Here is a 20,442-nt window from a genome sequence, read left to right on the forward strand (position 1 = left end):
CCCTTCCAACTCTACAATCCTATGATCCTACGAACTCTATACTCAGTTACTGATACTTGTAGAACCTTCGTATCAACAGCACAAGGGTGCACCTTACCTGTAAAGTGTATCTGTTTTTGAAGCAATTGGTAACCAGTTCCCCTTTGGAGAGCTGATACAACCAGGTCAGTTTTCTTCCACTATGGCGACTAGCATAAAAAGCAGTAAATCTCTGGTAACTGCGCTCCAGCTACATATTGCAAAGCAAAGCAAAAACACAGCCATGTAAATGTCACGTTTTCAGCCTTATTTTACCAACCTAGTTTTAAAATCAGATTAGACCTTTTATAAGCGTGTCTTCATTGAAAAACTAAAGGGCATTTGCAATATGCATGTAATAGAATTGAAACAATTTGCAGGAAGCTCCTGCACTATAACAGAAAAAGCCCGGTTCCCTGATGTTCCCTGGGTTCCCAACAAGGGCTTATCGCCCGGAGGTCAGTAAGGTCAGCACCTCAACTGCCCCGCTGAGTTCAGACTTCCCTCAAAATACCTGCTGCCATTAGCCACTGACTTAAGAGAGCAAGAGAATTCTCCCTTTATATTTTTACTCCATTACAGCTAACCCAGACAGTTGGAAAGAGAGTCCCCTTAGAATCCACCCAGACCAGAAGACAGACAGTTCCAAATAAATACACTAGTTTAATTAAGGGACCTAATTACATTCAGAATATGCCTTCTTTACACAGGGTTACTATAGTTCCAGATTCCTGATCTAACATAACTGCCCAGCTTATGTCACTGACCGTAATAAAAAGGGTATCTTAGGTTTCAGAATAGCATCCTATTTAAAATATAGTTTCATCCACCTCCCTTACAGCTACACTCTCCAGCCAGTTGCTCACTTTGACTCCTCCCAACATCCTCTTCCACTCCCCCCTACTGTGAATACTGTGGTGGAATGAATATCCACCAGCAATTCTGCAAGAACTGCCTGGCTCTTATTGAGGAAGGCAGTCCAAAAGCAAGAATACAGACAGAAGGCAAGAGTTCCCTTTCTTTTGACTGCAGAGATTCAAGTGCTGCCTAGTACAGAAAGCATGCTGAAACTGGACTGTTCTCGAAATGAAGTGGAGAGGTTGGAACAGTAATTCATTGTAAAATCTGACCATATGCCATCACGGTTAAATGTGTTTCACCAGACCTCTCTGGGGTGTTGTGATTCCTGCACTGCAGGGAGTTGGACTAGATGACTCTGGAAGTCCCTTCTGACTCTACCACTCTATGATTCTTGGTCTGCTTTACATCTGTGACAGCCACCCACTAAGACCCCACCATTTCAAGTGTTTAAGGAGCAATTTACAGATGGCTCTCATCCAGACTGAACACATTATAGTAAGCGCTCACTGAACTGTGCACCTCATAGATGTGGGAGGCGGGGAAGCCACCTTTATAAATTGCACAAAGCGCCTTGGCTTCATTCATTCATTCATCCATTCGTCCCACAGATTACAACTCTCATGTAAATGGAAATGCAAGCTTAAAACACTAATGCACCCACCTCTGAGGGGAGGGCAAATGCACAAGACATTTGGAAGGGCCACGATCCGGAGCTCAGAACCTGTATGCTAAAGTCCACTGGAAGAGAAAAAAGGAAAACACATATACACTCTTTCTTTCAGTATTTATATACTGAATATATAAAAACAGAGCTTTCTGTTCTTTCAAATAAAATGTATTGGGGAAGATTAAATAGGCTTATATTTAAAACTTAGGGTCTAATAGATCACATTCTGAATTACAGTGGCTCTTGCCAAATTAGACCAAATATGAGCCAGTTGCACAAATAGTATGTCCAATGCACTTTTGAGTTAACCAAACCTACAAGACGACCAACACCACTGGCACGAGACACTTTGCTCGACTCAAACACATTTTACCAACACTTGCTTATTCTTGAGAGCAAGAATTGTCATTTCTTCATCAATTGTTCACTTTCATCAAATAAAAAAAAAAAAGAAATTGGCTACTCAACCATTCAGGTTTTAAAACAAATAGTTAGATTAACTTACAATCCAATGGCTCCGAATTGGACAGGTGCTTTTTAAACTGTTCATTCAAGTCTTTGCTTACACCAATATCTTGGAACATCCTCTGAAGCTTTGAGGTGTACTCAAAGCCACAAGCTTGCTGTAATTAACCACAGAACAGTTTATGAGAGAGGAGAAAAGACCCACACATCTTACAGCAGGACCGTTTCCAAAATTATCCAATAGTAGAAACTACCAACAACAAAACACACCTATTTAAAAAGGCGGAAATTCCAGACATAAGGCAGCCCTAGCTGAGCAGAACTAGAACACAGCAAAGCCAACAGAAAGAGCAACCACACAGCAATAAATTTGTAACTTGTCATGGTTGAGGTCTACCTCAAGTTGCAGAAGACAGACACACAAGTGTTATGATCCCCCCTCTTGTTAATTTGACCCTACCAGTCACTGGGCTAGAATGGGTTCCTCAAAGGCAAACCTAATGGGAAAGCTGGATTGTTGCTTCACCTCACTCGCTATTGCTTTTCACAGGCATGTAGACAATTGAGAAAAGCCCAGACTGTCACTTTTGTGAGCTTACTTGGGATGTCGTAGCTCAGTGGCAGAGAACGGGCTTCACATGTAGAAGGTCTTAAAAAAAAACAACCCAAATGGCAGGGCTGGAAAATATCTCTGACTTGAGACTGCAGACACCAGTCAGCACTGACATATCTGAATAACCCCCAAACTAAGACCCCGGGCTGGCAGCCACTGAGCAGGCTCTTCCCAGCCACTGACAGCCAGCTTGTGTGCCACAGCCACACAAACGAATCACCAGGAGTCGCTGTGTGACAGGATTTGTAGAGGCTCTTTTGGCCTATAGATGCTTCAGCAACATTCACTAAGAAAGTTTGGTGAGCCGTTTGGAGGCTGATTACTATTCTACAGCCATCTAACTCTAGTAAAGGAAGTATGTAAGAATCCCAGTACATAAAAAAGAGAAAATCCAACCAGCATGCTTATGTATTTTTCTCGGGATTCTTTTACTGTGGGGGTGGGGAGCCTTATTTGTCTTCCACCAGCATAGCTGACAGTCAGGGTGATGGAAACTGTATTCTAGCACCTTCTGGAGAGGCTGCTTTGCAGTGTAATCCTGGAAAGGAAGGTGGTGAGGGAGAGGCCCAAACACAACTCACCTTCAATTTGGAGATCATGCTTGCCTCAGCATCATCACTAGCACTGTTCTGGTGCACAAGCCGTTTTGCCAACATTTTGGCATAGAATTTTTGAAATACGTCTTTGTCTTCAATATACTTAAAGACAACCATCTGGAAAAAGCATGTATTCTTAGTATTATTTTCTAAATGCAAACAATTCAAAAGTATTCAAAGACCAAATCTGAACTTTCAGCTCACTAAAATATTATAACACTTTTAAAAACATTTAAGATTTCAAACATTTCAAATCTTTCAGAACATGTAGCACAATATAAATTTACATAAATGTAAGCATACACAAACCAATATTCACTTTAATTATTTTTAAGGGTTGTAACAAATAGTTTAAAACATATGCACAGATGTTGATAAGTTTTCTTCCACAATTCTCTCAATCTTCATTCAATTTTCATTCTAAAGCGGTCTGCAAAAAGAATTACTGGAATGCCGAATACAGCTCAGAGTAAGAACCTTACCACTTGATTGAGTGTGTCTTCAAGCTCGGCCTCCTCTGGATTCTTTGAGCTGTGGTAAAAAGGGCAACATTTTTGTTACAGTTCAACATGCTTACCATTTGCAATTCATAAAATCTCCTTTACTTTCCAGTAAAACAAGCTCAGGATACGCACAGCTTAGTTGCAGCAGTAAAGCTCTCCAAAAGGCAGCAGTTTACAACAATTAAGCAGCATCTAACCCATGGGTAGGGATGCAGGTGGCGCTGTGGGTTAAACCACAGAGCCTAGGACTTGCCAATAAGAAGGTCGGTGGTTCGAATCCCCGCGACAGGTGAGCTCCTGTTGCTCGGTCCCTGCTCCTGCCAACCTAGCAGTTCGAAAGCACGCCAAAGTGCAAGTAGATAAATAGGTACTGCTCCGGCAGGAAGGTAAACGGCGTTTCTGTGTGCTGCTCTGGTTCGCCAGAAGCGGCTTAGTCATGCTGGCCACATGACCATGCTGAGCTGTACGCCGGCTCCCTCAGCCAATAAAGCAAGATGAGCGCTGCAACCCCAGAGACGGCCACGACTGGACCTAATGGTCAGGGGTCCCTTTACCTTTACCTTAACCCATGGGTAAACTAAGGCCCGGGGCCCAGATCCGGCCCAATCACCTTCTAAATCTGGCCCACGGACGGGCTGGGAATCAGCATGTTTTTACATGAGTAGAATGTGTGCTTTTATTTAAAATGTATCTCTGGGTTATTTGTGGGGCATAGGAATTCATTCATCCCCCCCCTAAATATAGTCCGGCCCCCCACAAGGTCTGAGGGACAGTGGACTGGCCCCCTGCTGAAAAAGTTTTCTGACCCCTGATCTAACCGTTCCCAAGCATTGTACCAACAGGAATGTTAGTCTCCCCCAGACAGACTGGACACTGATCTCTCACTGAACTGCTGCTCCCTTACCTACCCTCTTTTACTGCTGTGAGTCATGAATGAATGAACCAGGAAATTCTGCAGATATTTTAGCGCAAGATTTTTCTTAATCCTGGAAGACTGCATCCTCATTAAAGAGTACACAGTTTCAGTCTCTCCCTGTGGAAAATCCTGAGTCAAAGAGGGGCCCCAGAAAGGTAATGTAGCTGAGCATTTCTGACAGAATTTTTCTGTGTGTAAGGGATTAAAGGAGGTTAACATGTAGGAATAACCAGACTGAAACCTACAAATAAGTTTTCCCAGCTACAGGTAAAGATTAGAAGTGTGCACAAGACTCCTTGATCAACAGTTAGAATGGAATTTCATTTCATGAATGGTGTGTGAACAACTCTAGTCTACTACTAACTTGCAGAAGTCACAGAGTTCCCCATGGAACACATACCTTTTCTTGAGCAGAGAGTCACAATACCGTGCTAACAGCTCTGGGGATTTACTGGATGACTGGGCCATTTTTGTTACTGCGTTGTTATTTATAAATCGACCACAAGCCTGTGATACACACAAAGAAGTTAAACTTGCAGACATCCTCAAAATGAGTAATTATCAAGGACAACTACAAAGTTTAAGTCCATTTACCTTGTCTAGAGCAGCCACAAAGCCAGCATCATTGTTGAAAGCAGACATGACCAGTGCATTGTATTTCTTATGGACATCCAACACGGTCTGTACATACATTTTGGGATCCTAGAAATTAGAGAGGGAGATGACAAAATTGCCCTATTTCAGAATTCTCTCACAGCTACAGATTTTAAGGCAACATTTTCAGCACTTAAACAACCGATAAACAATAAAGACATTTCAAAAGCAGAACTTGGCTGAGTGTTAAGTTTCAGAAAAACATACTAGACTGAACACCTCATCATTTCTTCCGACAGAAAATCCTTTAATTACTTCACCACAATGCAAGCTCACCTTGGAGAAAGCTTAACACCCCTGGACCCTATAATATCAAATACGATTGTAAAATGTGAATCAAATAATGAGTAGTCCTCCTGACTGCCAAAAACCTCACAAGAGAGTTGAGGCAGAATTCAGGAAGCTCCACGTCCGCAACTAAAGCAGTAATTGAAAATAAGATGCTTATAGCCAACGAGAGACCAGGATATCTTCAACAAGTCACTTGTCTACTTAGGGCAAGTTCACTGGCCAAGCAGCTCAGGATCTCACATACAATGACCCCCTTTCTTATCAAGAAAAAATACCCAAGGTTAGATGAGGTGAGAGCACCAGTCTATTATCCGGCAGAGATGCATTCAAGCTTTTTAAAGCCATATTTTGAAGCCATCATTTCTCTTTAGCTCAGTTTGTATCACAGCACGAGGCTACAGCTTGAGAGGTCACGGGCACCCACCACCCCCAGCCGTAACTCCCTGCTTGCGTATACTGTCATATACTGTATACTATTACAGACCCAGTCCTGAATCAGCAATGTTTGAAGTCCCTGTAGATATTCCTGACCTGCAGGAAAAGTCTATTAATTCTTACACTGCAGTTGGTCTATCTCTTGCTCTTTCAACTCCTTATCAAACCTATGGTGAATCTGGGGCAATGTGCCCAGATTCAAGATATCAAAGTTCCTTTGGAAGAAATACTTGCATTAAGAGCAGCTTCTCCACACTTTTCAATGGCAGAGAGACCCTGGCTGTGGATGTGTGTTTCCAAAAGTCTTTTGAGCTCCCCAAGGCCATCTTGGATTCGAGACACAAGGCTGTACATGCGCCCCAAGTCTGGAAAAGAGGAAACAGATCCTTTCAGTTGTACGAACGTCAGTTCTGCATCTGAGAACTGCTCAGGAAACAAGAAATACATTTGCAAACATATCAGAACCATCTAAACCATCATAATTCCAGAGCAGGAAAACTTTAAAACCTTAACGCTTAAATTTAACTATTGTCAAGGTTATCCAAAATCATGAATAAGCAGGACAAAATATGCCATTGAGTTTTAACTTGATGATGAATGACACGAGTGGTGCTCCACAGAACAGCTTCACTGAGGTTAAGGGTTCCCCTCTCAATAGCGGAATCCTGATAAATTTAAGGCACCTATAACTGGGCAGGTAAGTGAAAGAAATGTCTGCCAACCAAAAATCCTTCAGTAGATCTAGAGCTAGCAATCAAAAAACATTTTTAGGAAAAAGTTGATTTTGAGGGATATAAACTTTGTAGTTTTTAAAAATCAAACCACCACTGTTGCAAGGCAAATGACTAAATTTTATAAGCCCACATTAAATTTATTCATCCTTTTATGGGTAACTATTACATGTTTACACTTGCTTGATGTTCTACAAAAATAGGACAATACTTGGTTACTGAATAAGGCTCAGTACTGCTCCGCACAAACACAATGGACTCAGTTTTAAATTGCTCAAAACCAGTGAAGTTGTGGGGAAAGCTTTTAGAGGTAATATGCATTGGTTTCATAAAATTTATTTGCAGTATAATGAATGGATATAACACAAGTCAAACTAGGCGACTACAAAATATACAATACCATTCAAATCTAAAATCAAACATAACAAAATTTTCAGGTGACTATCCCTCAGAAACAAACTTTTTTTGTGTTAGTTTTTAGTATGAAAAACATGTTAATGGTTTACAGTGCCTTAATTTTCATCTTGAAAATTTAAATTATTCTGTCATGTCTAAAAATGTTCAGAAATAGTCAAATAAAAATAAGTTTATTTATTCTTTGCATGAAAATCTACACTACACTAAGTGAATCATAGAGTTGGAAGAGACCACAAGGGCCATCGAGTCCAACCCCCTGCCAAGCAGGAAACACCATCAGAGCACTCCTGACATATGGTTGTCAAGCCTCTGCTTAAAGACCTCCAAAGAAGGAGACTCCACCACACTCCTTGGCAGCAAATTCCACTGTCGAACAGCTCTTAATGTCAGGAAGTTCTTCCTAATGTTTAGGTGGAATCTTCTTTCTTGTAGTTTGGATCCATTGCTCCGTGTCCACTTCTCTGGAGCAGCAGAAAACAACCTTTCTCCCTCCTCTATGTGACATCCTTTTATATATTTGAACATGGCTATCATATCACCCCTTAACCTCCTCTTCTCCAGGCTAAACATGCCCAGCTCCCATTCCTCATAAGGCATTGTTTCCAGGCCTTTGACCATTTTGGTTGCCCTCCTCTGGACACGTTCCAGTTTGTCAGAGTCCTTCTTGAACTGTGGTGCCCAGAACTGGACACAGTACTCCAGGTGAGGTCTGACCAGAGCAGAATACAGTGGCACTATTACTTCCCTTGATCTAGATGCTATACTCCTATTGATGCAGCCCAGAATTGCATTGGCTTTTTTAGCTGCCGCGTCACACGGTTGGCTCATGTCAAGTTTGTGGTCAACCAAGACTCGAATTTACTGAATTTTATCCTAAACACATATTTCAGTTCAACTAATTTTGGCTATGGGAAAAACCTGAAATATAAATAAATTAATGTAAAATGAACATGGCATCTGTTTTAAATTTGTTACCCTAAACTATATCCACTCACTGATTAATTTTATGGGAAAATGTGGTTTTGAACAACTGCAAAAAATTCTGCTGAAGAATTCTGCATCAGAAACTTTTCCACCCCACCATCGCTGACATCTGGTGACATAGCAGGAGACCTAAAACCCATCCTATAGAAAGTGTCTTGACAATTCTTTCAGGCCAAGCTATAAATAACACTTTTAGGTAAACATTTTTATTACAATGGCTTTTAAACAGCCTGGAAAGTCCATTATGTCTAACGAATACTGAAGTTTTCAATCAGACCCATGAAACTAATGTCCTATACCACACACAAAAAAATTCCCCTATTTGCATATTTTTATATGCCTGTTGTCTTTGTCCATGGAGTTTTCTTGGCAGGGAGTGGCTTGCCGGTTCCTGCTCCGGGAAGTCATGTCACGAAGAGTCGGACACGACTAAATGACTAAACAACAACAACAAAATTTGCATATTTTAACCCATTTTCCTATGCTTAGCATCTAGCAGTATTTATAACTAGGCCAAACTGAATTTGTCTACTAATGCAAGTGATGGTCACCTTAAAATCCTTGTCATTTAATTTTAAAAGCTATTAATCACAGAAATTGAAAGTAGATTTTTCATATGGCAAAAATACACTCCTATGTATTGTAATTCTTTGAAAAATTACAAATCAAGTATTTTTAAATTTGTTCTTCTCCCCCACACCCAATTTTATGTAAATTTTAAGTAGAGGAAGCCACCCTGGGCAAAGGTCTATCACATTCTTCACATTACTCATAAATGTCTAGAAGTCAAGCTTGAGAATGCTAACCTTCATTTTTGTCAGCATCCAACAGGTTCTGAAATTCTGTATGAAATATCTCCAAGTGTTTTTCAATCAGTACTTGTTCACATTTCCGAGCCAGCTCATCTTGCGTGCTCTCGTGGAGATACACCTGAACCCTCCTCTGCTCCTCCAGGAGGCGGGCTTCGGCCTGCAAATAAGCAAAGTCTGAAATGGTCCTAACGTCCAAGTCGCAAGAAGTCGCAAGTGGTTTTGCTGCTATTTCTATGATGAAATGTTATGAATTCATATTTGAAGAAGCATAGTAAGAACAAGTTTTCAAACCCTTTCCCAGTGGCACGTATATGGACCTACCTTAGACTCAGATCACTGATCTATCTAGCTCAATACTGTTGAAATGGAATCAGTTTTCAACAAATCTCAGGAATTATTATTGCTGTTATTGATTATATTTCTAAGCTGCCCTTCATCCCAAAAGAACCCCAAGGTGGCATATAAAAAGGAATAAATACAAAACAGGTGGGTGTGGGTATGAAATAATGGCTGGGGAACCCGATAACCTAAGAATCTACAAAGCACAAACTGTGCCGTTGAGTTATGTGTCACCTCCATACACTTATTTGGATCATCAGGGGTTATGCAAGTACTGGCTTGGCCGACAGTCAGCCTCTACCACAAACCACTTTCCTTTTCCTGAAGCCCTCTGACATGTGCAAAATGGGCAGCGCGAAGAGGCAGAGATTTATTGCATTTGCAGTGGGATATGGATAAGGTAAGAACAGCAGCGGTGGTTCCTGTTATTTCTTATCTTCTCCAAACTGTGGTTGAAGTGAGAACTCAAGAGAGGAGCCTGTGAGCTGCTCTTGTCAGAGTGCCAGAAAAATAGCAGAAGGATGCTCTTTTTTAAAGAAAGGTTTTAGTAGAAAGATGGCTAACAGAGCAATCCAACCCTCCTTTGTATCGACTTTTTTGGGGGGGGGGCATAGGTTGGATCAGGCAGGCCTTCTGGCATCCACTGGCATCTTGCCACCTGCAGAGTGCTTGCCATTCCGCCTGACAACAGACAGGCAGAAAGCCCCCCATGGCTGAGCTGGACAGGATCAGGCAAGATTCGGAGCTGGTTGTAGCGCCAGCTCCAGACTGGAAAGCACCCCCAACTTAGAATATAAACATTCTATATTAACGTTAGACCAGCTGACAAATGAAGAGGAGGAATTTTATACAAACAAAACCTAAACTACAGGAATTATGAAAAGAAGATGAGGGATTCAGCTTGACTAGAACTAAGTAACCCCTCGAACCTCTACCATGCAAAAACAATCCTATTACTTCTAATTCCATAAGCAGTTTCAAGATCTTGGCAGCAAGTACTGCAAGTGCACTTACTTTTTTCATGTATTCTGTAACTGGATTCTGTTGCAAAAATTCAGTGCTCTCTCTTGTGTAGAACCTCTCTGTGTCAGCAAGAAACTGAGACTCAAAGGACTCCTTATACACTGTCAGTGTAGGGCCCTTAGCAAAAGTATCATCTTCATTCAGACCTAGCTCCACTAGAAACATAGGGACAAAGCAAATAAATAAATCATACAGTTATTCTGCTGAATAGGAAAGGTTCTGTTTGTACCTATGCCTAATGAACTGCAAAATTATCAATCCATTCAGAAAGATTCCATCAACTTTATCTAAGAATGCTGAAAGTGGGATGAAGAACCTGCACATAAAAGTACAAGATTGCACGCTTCTGCAGTTCAAGCCAGTCTCACAGCATAGCATATCGCCATGGCTATAAATTCTAATAATTTTGTTTTGTTTGCAGAGGTGTTTTTTAAAAGTTCAAAATGGTAAATATTTTCTCTTTTAAATTCAAGCTGTTAGAACTGCAGACAAAACTATTATTTCAGTAACTGCAGCCCAAGAACATGGATTGTGAACCTTTTCTGGCCACGAAGCCACATCTTCATCTTGCCAGCTCCTGACACAGTGATGTCAGGGGATGCTTCTCTTTCTAGCCCCCAACACCGGGACTTCAAAGCAAACCACAAGGCTTTCAAATGCCCCCTTGTGCTTCTGTTTAAACCCCCACAAGGGTTTGAAGAAGAAATGCAGAGGGAGTGTCTGAAAACTCAGAGTAAGGTGAGCTCCTACCAAACCCCCCCCCATACTTCTCCTTCAAACTGCAGAAGGCTGGAGTGCTACATTTGATCCACAGACTGAAGTTCCCTATCTGTGACTTGGGAGCAAAATCCCAACCAAGATTAAAAAGATTTACTCATAAATAGGAGCGCCCTAGGACAGCAGCCTTAAAGGAAACATTTAGACAAAGTAGTTTTCATTTGTGGCAGCTGCATCACATGTTTTCCCCCAAAACAACATTGTTTATTAGGCAAAAGTGGCTTCCTGAAAAGGCTTTTCACTGCCACATACCTTCATAGTGCTCAAGTCTCTTGCTTCTACATCTGAAGCCAGCTCTGTCTTCCACATCATAGTTGAAGGTGTCCACAAGACTTAGCGCAGAAGTGCATAACTTTTGCTCCAATTCCTTCTTTCAGCACAATCCTAGCCACGTCTACTCAGATGTACTACTGAATTCAGTGCTTACTCCCCAGTTGGTGGGGTTAGGATTGCAGACTTTTTCTTCCTTCAGTCTTCAATTCTCTATTGCTCTATTCCTACCTCTCTCCCCTGCTGTTTTATACTCTTCGATCGATCATTGTGTGATTTACAGTGGTACCTTGGTTTACAAATTTAACTCAATATACAAATGGAACACACTCAACAGGAAGCAAAACATGTTCTGCTTCCAAGGCAAAGTTCACAAACCAAAACACCTACTTCCGGGTTTGCAGCGTTCTTAATCCAAGTTGTTCTTAAACTAAGGTGTTCTTAAACCAAGGTACCACTGTACTGTGTTTAGCAAGCAGCCATTACACACATAAAAATAAGAAGAATACAGCTAACAATAGTGATTTACATTTCTACTCCCTGACCTTTACACAAAAAATCATTTCCCATCTCCCCTTTAAGTTTTATTACACGAATCTGTAAAGTCTTGGCAAGAAATCTGAATGTTCTAAAGGATATATACCTCTCTATATCAGACAACAAAAAACAGGTCTTTGTAAGAGATGTTCTTCCCTTCTGCCATCTTAACAATGGGTGGATGTAATTGTTTCTAAGGGCATTATAAAAACGGCATTCAATATAAGCAACATATAAAGCTTTCACTCTCCCAACTATTTACACACAGAGAGTAGGCAGGTATATTGAACTTCATGACGAAGCAGGCATTAGACCCAGATTGTGTCATACAGTTTGTTGTTGCAACGAAGTCTTAAACACGAGGCTATGCAACTTAACTGATTAGCTGAAGCAGCTGAAGCAGCTGATATTCTGCTAACTCTACAACACACCAGGCATGGGGTGGGAAAAGGACTGCAAATAAGGGAGATTTCAAATTCGTCCACAGGGTTGCAAATAGTTGGGAGTTGTACAGGTCTGGCATGGAGAAGTTAGCAATAAAAAATATTTTACCATAAGACTGCACAACTCCACTGATCAGTCTTGTATTGATTGTTTCACCATTTCTTTCCTTTTCAATCAGCTTCAGCACAGCATTTGTTACCTTAAAAAAGGAAATAAAGTGAAGACAAACTAGTTATTTAAACCAATTACACAAAGCACCAATGCATACATTTGAAAGCTTAGGGTCACCCAAAAAATCCTTATAGTTCAAAATCAAAGGTGAATATTAATTATTTTCATCTTAATTGTTTTCCTCTGGAGCATGTTTAGCTCTCTTGAATCATGTGTAACTATCCAGTCTTCAGAAGCATTCTGCCTCCAGGTAGATGGCACGTGACTCAAGTGGCTGCTGGGGAAGGACATCACCAAACACTGGCCTCCCATCAGCCATGCTTACGGGGCTTACTGGGAGATGGGGAAGGTCCAGTGTGGTGCAAGCACAGCAGTGGGGTCAATCTGGTCTCCCACCTCTACACCAACCTCTACTCCCCTGAGAACAGTGGTGGGGCTTCGGGGAGACCAGTTCCATGGCAATGCCCCCTTCCCAGGTTGACCCATTTCAGCCCTTTCATTCTTACAGCTTCCTATAGGGATATAAGGACTGAAAAGTAAAATGATTAAAAATGCATTTCCAAAGTATGCTGTTATCAGGAGCTATCAAGATGCCTCTGGTATAAAACATATTTGTTTTGTTTTTAAAACATTATAGTTAGAACTATGAACTTATATAACATTACAGTGGTACCTCTAGTTAAGTACTTAATTCGTTCCAGAGGTCCGTACTTAACATGAAACTGTTCTTAACCTGAAACACCACTTTAGCTAATGGGGCCTCCTGCTGCTGCCACGCCGCCGGAGCACAATTTCTGTTCTCATCCTGAAGCAAAGTTCTTAACCTGAAGCACTATTTCTGGGTTAGCGGAGTCTTTAACCTGAAGCGTACGTAACCCGAGGTACCACTGTACTGTATGCTATTAATAACACAGAATACTTATGTACAATCAAATGTGATTAACTACTGTTTAAGGCAGCTATTAACTATATGCATAATGATAAACTACTTTTCAGCAGACCAATTTTTTTTTAATTAAAGATTTAAATGAGAGCTGCACAGCGCTCCCTCTTGTTGTTCTGGCTTCTGGGATAGCCCGCGAAGCCTCCACAGGGGAGCGCTGCCCTCTGCCCTGCGGAGGCTTCGCTAAGGCAGAAGCTAGAACAGCGAGAGGGAGTGCTGCACAGCACTCCCTTTCACTGTTCTGGCTTCTGGGATAGCCTCGCAGGCTGCATTCGCTCCATAAGACGCACATGTATTTCTCCTTACTTTTTAGGAGGGGAAAAGTGCGTCTTACAGAGCGAAAAATACAGTATGTCTTTTCTGGGCAGGATACTGACTTATTTGACAGGTTACAACTTTTACTTAAAGAATATGGATATATATTTATACTATTAGTCCTATAAATAATTCATTAGTCCTATAAATAATTAAGGCAAACCTTATAAGAAAATACAGGAATCACTGCAAATACATACCTGCTTATTTAATGGCCTGAACAAACAGTCCCTCCAGGTGACAAGGGCAAGCTAGGATTTAACAGAAGAAAATAGAAGTTTGTGGTCTACAGCACAAACACACTGTGCTTTTCAGAACTTTCTTCTTTCAACAAACATTTTCTAATGAACATTGTCTTTCAAGGGATTCCCAAGCCCTGTAAAACTGCATGGAGGCTGCCTGCTAAGTGGACTTACTGAGCAACACCTCTGCCTTAGGGCAAGACTGGACAGACTGCAGGCTTGCTGGAATGTGGGGTTTCTTTGTTTTTAATTAGAACCCGATGTTCTATCACCTACAATCAGGTGCAAAATAGTGAACTGCAGGAGAAGGAAAAGGGAATGAGCATAAGTTTGTAGTACAATCCTATGTATGCTTACTAAAATGTCCAGGAAATTGTTTTCAGTGAATTACACTTTCACAGAAAAAAACAATTGTGGTCTTTCCCGTAAGCTTTCTGTTTCTCCAGCCTAATTTCGGAGGCACTTCATGCACAAAACGTATGCCATAATGCATTTATTATTCTCTGAGAGAGTACAAGACTCTTTTACTGTCACATATCAGTGAATGGCCAAGATTCAGAAACTCTGCAAATTACCCAGAGATTCAACAGCAGGTCCCGATGATGTTCAAATGCAGCCACTGAGAGATCCAGAAGACAAGGAACACAACTGCCCCTCTCACGCCAGTAGTGCATGTTCTATTTTATAGCAGAAGTGTGACCCTCCAGGAGTTGCTGAACTCCAGCCCTATCAGTCCAAGCCAGAATGGCCAATGATCAGGGATGAGTCCAAAAACTTGTGGATTGCCACAGGCTAATGGCTCATGTTTCATAGCGGTAGAGCATTCATAATAAAAAAAACTTGCTATGAACATTTTGTGATGCCGCAGTAGAAACAGAGCTACACAAAGCTCTTGTGTCTACCCATTTAAAAACAAACAAGGCATCCCACAAATACTTTTCCATTGAAAGTTACCACCTTCTAGGAATACTTACTGAATAGATTTCATATATTCCCTTGCGGCCCTCATCGCACTCACGACGAACCCAGTGTCGATTGAGGTAGGCACAAATCCCATTCAGCACTTTGCTTGAAAACCTATAATCCTCCCACTGTTGAGTGTAGAATTTCAACACACTTTCATCCATCAAGTCTTCGCCATCCTGAAAGAGAAATTGGGGGGGGGGGGTCATGCCAGACACAAGCAGGACGTCTGTGATATGCCCGAGGTCAGAGTACAGCGGGAGCCTTAGCAATCCTTGATTGCTTCTCACAGTGATTTGGATCCCAAGGAGACACGTTTTCTAAGGCATGAGACCATGTCCATCTTTGCTTCCTGCAAAGTCATAGGCTTATAGAATTTCTTCAGTTTTCATCATTTTGGAAAACTGGTTACAGCTCTCCATCATCTCAGAAAGCCAGATATGTTTCTGCAACTGTTGCCATATTATTTATGTACTTAAGCCCCACTCCCTGCGTTAAGCATTTCTTTTAACCCCAGAGGGCTTACTCCAAATTGACACTGGGAATGCAACCACTGGGCAGAAAGGTAGCACCAATTTTATGAGAGACAACAGACATCTTAATACTTCTGTACCTGAGCAGGACAACCATAGTTCAATTTAAATCATCTTTAGGAAAGTGCCTCTTTAATTCTATTCCAACTGGAATGACAAAAGCTTGCTGGGAACAGGTCTGTGAAGAACAGACAAGCATTTGAAAAAATGTTTGGTGGGATCAACCTATTTAATCCTATTGCTGAATACTATGTTTCAGAGCAGTCTATGAACTAATGAGAGGCGCCAAGCACTGTAATTCAGAATCTGAGATTCCAGAGACTGGCAGGCCCAGAGCAGGTGTTATGCCAAACCATGATTGTTATGGGCCCAAGCAGTAGCAGAACAAGGCACCTGCTCTTAAAACCAATTGAGAGTTTCTCATTACATCCAAATTGGGGGAACTCTGAATAAGCTGAAGGAAGCAAAAGCCTTCTTCTGGTATGCCCCACAGAGGACCTTACAGTCTGCTAACAACACCACCTTGAAGATCCCGGGCCCCAGGGAAATTAGACTGGCCTCGACTAGAGCCAGGGCCTTTTCAGCTGTGGCCCCAGCCTGGTGGAACGCTCTCCCACAAGAGACCAGGGCCCTGTGGGATTTGACATCTTTCTGCAGGGCCTGCAAGACAGAGCTAGGATGCAGTTTGACTTACTTTCCTTTGTATAAAACAAGCCCAAAGGAGGCCCCCAACCCGTTCACAGGTCCTATTATGATCAGTGGAAACAGTTGGTCCTAGCAAGTATTAACCACTCTCAATTCCAACCTGATAATTGCCACCTGCCCAGATTTTAACTTGTCTGAATTACTTTTAAGATGTATTTTAATTAATTGATGTCTGTTTTTATGCATATTGTGTTGTTTTTATGATGTTAGCTGTTCTGAGCCCAGCCTCGGCTGGGGAGGGCAGGATACAAATAACATATTATTATTATTATTATTATTATTATTATTATTATTATTATTATTATTATTGCAGCTTATCTTCCTCATGGTCACATCTAAGAGTGAAGTGTACAAGGTCTACACTTCCAGCTGCCAGTGTTTGAAGTGCTGAAGTATGGCTCAATATTACATCCAAAAGGGCCACAGTATTAGGCAGAAACCCAAAGAAACTGGTGTACCAGAACTGGTTACTTCCAGGTTTCGGCACTTTGCGCATGTGCAGAAGCGCCGAATTGCGACCCACACATGCGCACACGCGGCGCTGCAGGTTGCGAACGTGCTTCCCGCACGGATCACGTTCGCAACCCGAGTGTCCACTGTACATGTATTTTAAAAGTGACAGCAAAATGCTCCACAGAAGTTTAAAGGCAACTTGTGCACTACCTTAAATCCTTAGCTTTTGAGCTGATACAATTACTGTCTTACCTTAAGAAGATTTGTCAAGTAATTCTTCAGAAATTCTTTAAGCCGCTTGTACAGCTCCAAGCCAACAAACTGAGCTCCTCCAGGTGTTTGGCCTTTTTTAGACTTAGAAGTCGGCACACCAGCCCCTCGTGCTTGATTAGACTGATGGACACTAGTACAGTAGTTATAAACATGACTGGTAGAAAAGTTAAGGAATATGCAGTGTAGACTACATGCTATAATCAATTAACAAACGAGTGTGAAATTAATACTTTTAAATATTCAAAATGGTTCACCTACGTCATCTTTTAAATCTTGAAAATAGTCATATATAAAGGTAAGTCAGGACTATCCCTATATTCCAGAAGAGCTGAAGTAGGTTCAGGGCAGAGGTGGATGTCCCGATTCATACAACGGCGTACTTTTAGAAGGTTTCAGTATGGCAGACTTAGATTGGTTGGTTGGGGCATGTTTTCTAACAGCAAGAGAGCTATGGAAATAGGATGTATGGAAAACCTGCCTTACCTTCTTTTTTGGAGAAGGAAATAAAATGAACATCCGTTGAGGATAATTACTTTTGCTTTTAACTACAGCAATGATAAGTTACCTTCCAGTTCTGAATCACAAAGACAGTTCTCTACATACTATGGATTTGAACACAGTCTCAGCTTTGTTGACCAACTTTAATTTATCTTAGAAGAAACAATAAATTTACATGTACTGAGAAGAGTCAGTGAATACGTTTACCTAAATAGAAGCCAACAGAACTAACAGAAAACCCAAGGAAAGTAAAACATGGGACAGCAAAACAACACTTCTGAAGGTGGGGGAAAGAACTAGCTGTAACAGCCAAGGCCATTTTTACTCTCAATTAAGAGAACATTATATGTCCTCTTTGGATATAGGGTCCTAGTCATACAATACATTTACAACATATTTAAAGCACATGGTTTTCCCCAAAGAATCTTGGAAACTGCAGTTTACATCTGCCAGAACTACAGTTCCCAGCACCCTTAACAAACCACAGTTCCCAGGATTCTACTGAGGCAGGTTACATTTTGTGTGTGTGTGAAGAAAGTAAAATACGAAACCCTCTATCAAGGTTATATCTTTACTCTCAATCCACACAAAGGTAGGTAAAGCCCTCCCAGCTCCCCCCGGGCACTTCCCCCCCTTCCCACAGCCTCCCACCGTGGGAGATCCTCTATACCCTGCCTCTCATGTAGGGCTTTTCATCATCCATCCTTCACGGAACATATAGAGTTAATGAAAAAGAAAAATAATTATAAAGAAATCAGAAGGACTTCCGATTCTCCATCTGTCAGTTTTGAGTTTGAAGATGATTCAAAATTTTCAAAACGCGCACTCCAAAATAACATCTAGCTGTGTTTCAAGATAATATCCAGCTGTTTTTCACTCTGCTAGTCAGTGTTCTCCTAATTTCAGCCCCAGACACCTCAAGATCATTCATTCCTTTTTCCACCCAAAAAGTCCAGAGAGGCTCTTCTTGTTATTATTAAATATCAAAGATAATCCTTCTCTGATCCAATAGGAGGAATTTCCTTCCACGGGTTCCAACAAATCTGAACAATATAATAGTCCGTAATTATTTACTTCTTGAGTCATCATTAAATTGTACCCAATTCCATGTATTCCAGCCCCATTTCCTGTTGGCCATTCTTCTCCATCTTAGATAATAAAAGTCACACACACCCCATTTTTTTCATTCACAAAGAGTTTGGAGGCTTTTTCTTCTTCACTTCAGCTTGTACACAAGGCCCCCCCCCCACTCAGCTCTGTCTCCGCAATCTCGTTCTTTCTTAGTGTCTCCGATTCCATTCATCTCTTCCAACATCCCAACAGCATTCTGTGTCTGCTTCACTCCTGAAGAGCTCTATGGGTATCCACTCAGTTTCAACGCCTGCTGTTACCCACCTTGCCTTTGTCTTCTCAAGTTCAGGCAGACCTAGGTCAAGATCTTTTCCCACAGGTCCTGTGCGTTCTTTAACCCGCTGTTTCTCTGATGGAAGTGCATTTACCATTCTGCACATCTCTCGAGTTCTATCAGCTGTTCATCTAACATATGAAACCAACAATCGATGAAGCATTCATCAGTATCTTTGCCATACTGGGTGCTGTTCATCTCCCCCTTGGCAGTCTCTGCTTCTAGAAATTTGGGCCTGTCTCTTCAAGCCAGCATTCCATTCCCCACTGATTAGCTGCAGCTTCACTTTTGCAATCAATACCACCCCAACCAGAGAATCACAGGTAATATAAAGATTTTATACCAATTTCTCATCTGTTATCATCTTTTGTAGTCACCAGTAACTAAAATATGCCTTTGAGCCTGCTCCTTAGCCGGCTGATTAGTACTTTTTCACCCTCCAGCAGTCTGCTTGCTTTCTGCGTACCAATCAAGTGGCAGATAGAAAATCCAAGTTGTGCTTAATTCCAGTCTTGAAATAATCAAAAGAATGTGGTTTTGCTGACCTGGTGCCCTGAATTATGCCATGTGTGGGCCCAATGAAAATTCCTCACTCAAGATGTTCTTCCATCCCTGAAAACTTCTTGTCTCTGGTGTGATGAAGTTGATCCCTGACCTGCCTTATTTCAAAATGGAGTTTAGTAACCAAGATTTATACCATGATTACTTTTAAATCACTGCATTAACTATTTGTACCAATGGGAGCACCAGCAGTCGTCACAGTCTGCCATCATTCCTCCACGTAAGTCCAGAGCCAATGAATGTTCAAGAGATGTGACCTAATTCAGGGGAAGGTGTCGCTGGGACTCAAAAATAGACTTTGTTTCTTCCAAACCCTACCCACACCACTATGGCAAAGGGCTTAAATATAAATGGAAACAGATGATCAGAGAAAGTTTCAATATACTTTCCCGCAAATATTTAATTCGCTCTTATGGAAAGACACTGTAATTCTGACAACAGACTGTAGTCATTTGGCATGGAGGACAGGTGAACAAGTCTAAAAGACCCTTTGATCACACTGAACTAGTTCTGTACTTCAAAATCATCGCTATACAACAATCCCACTCTACTCAACAATCATTCCTACTGTAACCAACATTAAGCTAATTTTTGCCATGCCTGCCATGTGAACAAAACCACGGATTGAAGAATTAATATGTAAATAACCTGATAAGTGGTTTTCAGTTAGCCAGCTACCCAGTAAGGAAAATACAAAAAGATTAAGCATGTAGGAAATCACCTAGAAGCTGCATAAAAAGTAGCAAGCAAATCAGCCAATCCATTATAACTTTACATGCACCATTCACACAAAAGCTGCTCAAGGCATTTTCTATCTAAATGCTAACATGCTTAAGACAGAAACTGGAAAATGATAACTGGGAAGTTGCTCCAAGACTGTCAGCTTCTCCCTATCTTCTAGTGTAACCATGTAAATAGAATGTACAAAATTTACTTCCAAGTAATCTATCAGAATACTGCTCTTATAAAACTTTCTATATTAAATATCCAAATCAATTACTTGTGCAACTGATGTTTACAGTCTTCT

At 41.2% G+C, this 20,442-nt stretch overlaps 1 protein-coding gene across 3 annotated transcripts in view; it reads right to left on the reverse strand.

The window, feature by feature from the left end:
• CUL1 (cullin 1) overlaps window positions 1-20,442 on the reverse strand; it is a 43,264-nt gene that overhangs the window by 8,318 nt on the left and 14,504 nt on the right. For all 3 annotated transcript variants that reach the window (XM_083577939.1, XM_083577941.1, XM_083577940.1), the window contains 14 exons: window positions 16,931-17,105; window positions 14,999-15,166; window positions 13,983-14,033; window positions 12,462-12,552; window positions 10,317-10,480; window positions 8,958-9,120; window positions 6,254-6,384; window positions 5,234-5,341; window positions 5,040-5,146; window positions 3,703-3,751; window positions 3,206-3,337; window positions 2,052-2,169; window positions 1,541-1,617; window positions 98-229 (listed from right to left, as the gene is read on the reverse strand). In XM_083577939.1, the coding sequence (XP_083434065.1) occupies window positions 98-229; window positions 1,541-1,617; window positions 2,052-2,169; window positions 3,206-3,337; window positions 3,703-3,751; window positions 5,040-5,146; window positions 5,234-5,341; window positions 6,254-6,384; window positions 8,958-9,120; window positions 10,317-10,480; window positions 12,462-12,552; window positions 13,983-14,033; window positions 14,999-15,166; window positions 16,931-17,105 (1,666 nt within the window). The remainder of the gene's footprint in view (window positions 1-97; window positions 230-1,540; window positions 1,618-2,051; window positions 2,170-3,205; window positions 3,338-3,702; window positions 3,752-5,039; window positions 5,147-5,233; window positions 5,342-6,253; window positions 6,385-8,957; window positions 9,121-10,316; window positions 10,481-12,461; window positions 12,553-13,982; window positions 14,034-14,998; window positions 15,167-16,930; window positions 17,106-20,442) is intronic.

Source organism: Podarcis filfolensis (assembly GCF_964270895.1).
Source record: "Podarcis filfolensis genome assembly, chromosome: 12".
Taxonomy (NCBI): Eukaryota; Metazoa; Chordata; class Lepidosauria; order Squamata; family Lacertidae; genus Podarcis; species Podarcis filfolensis.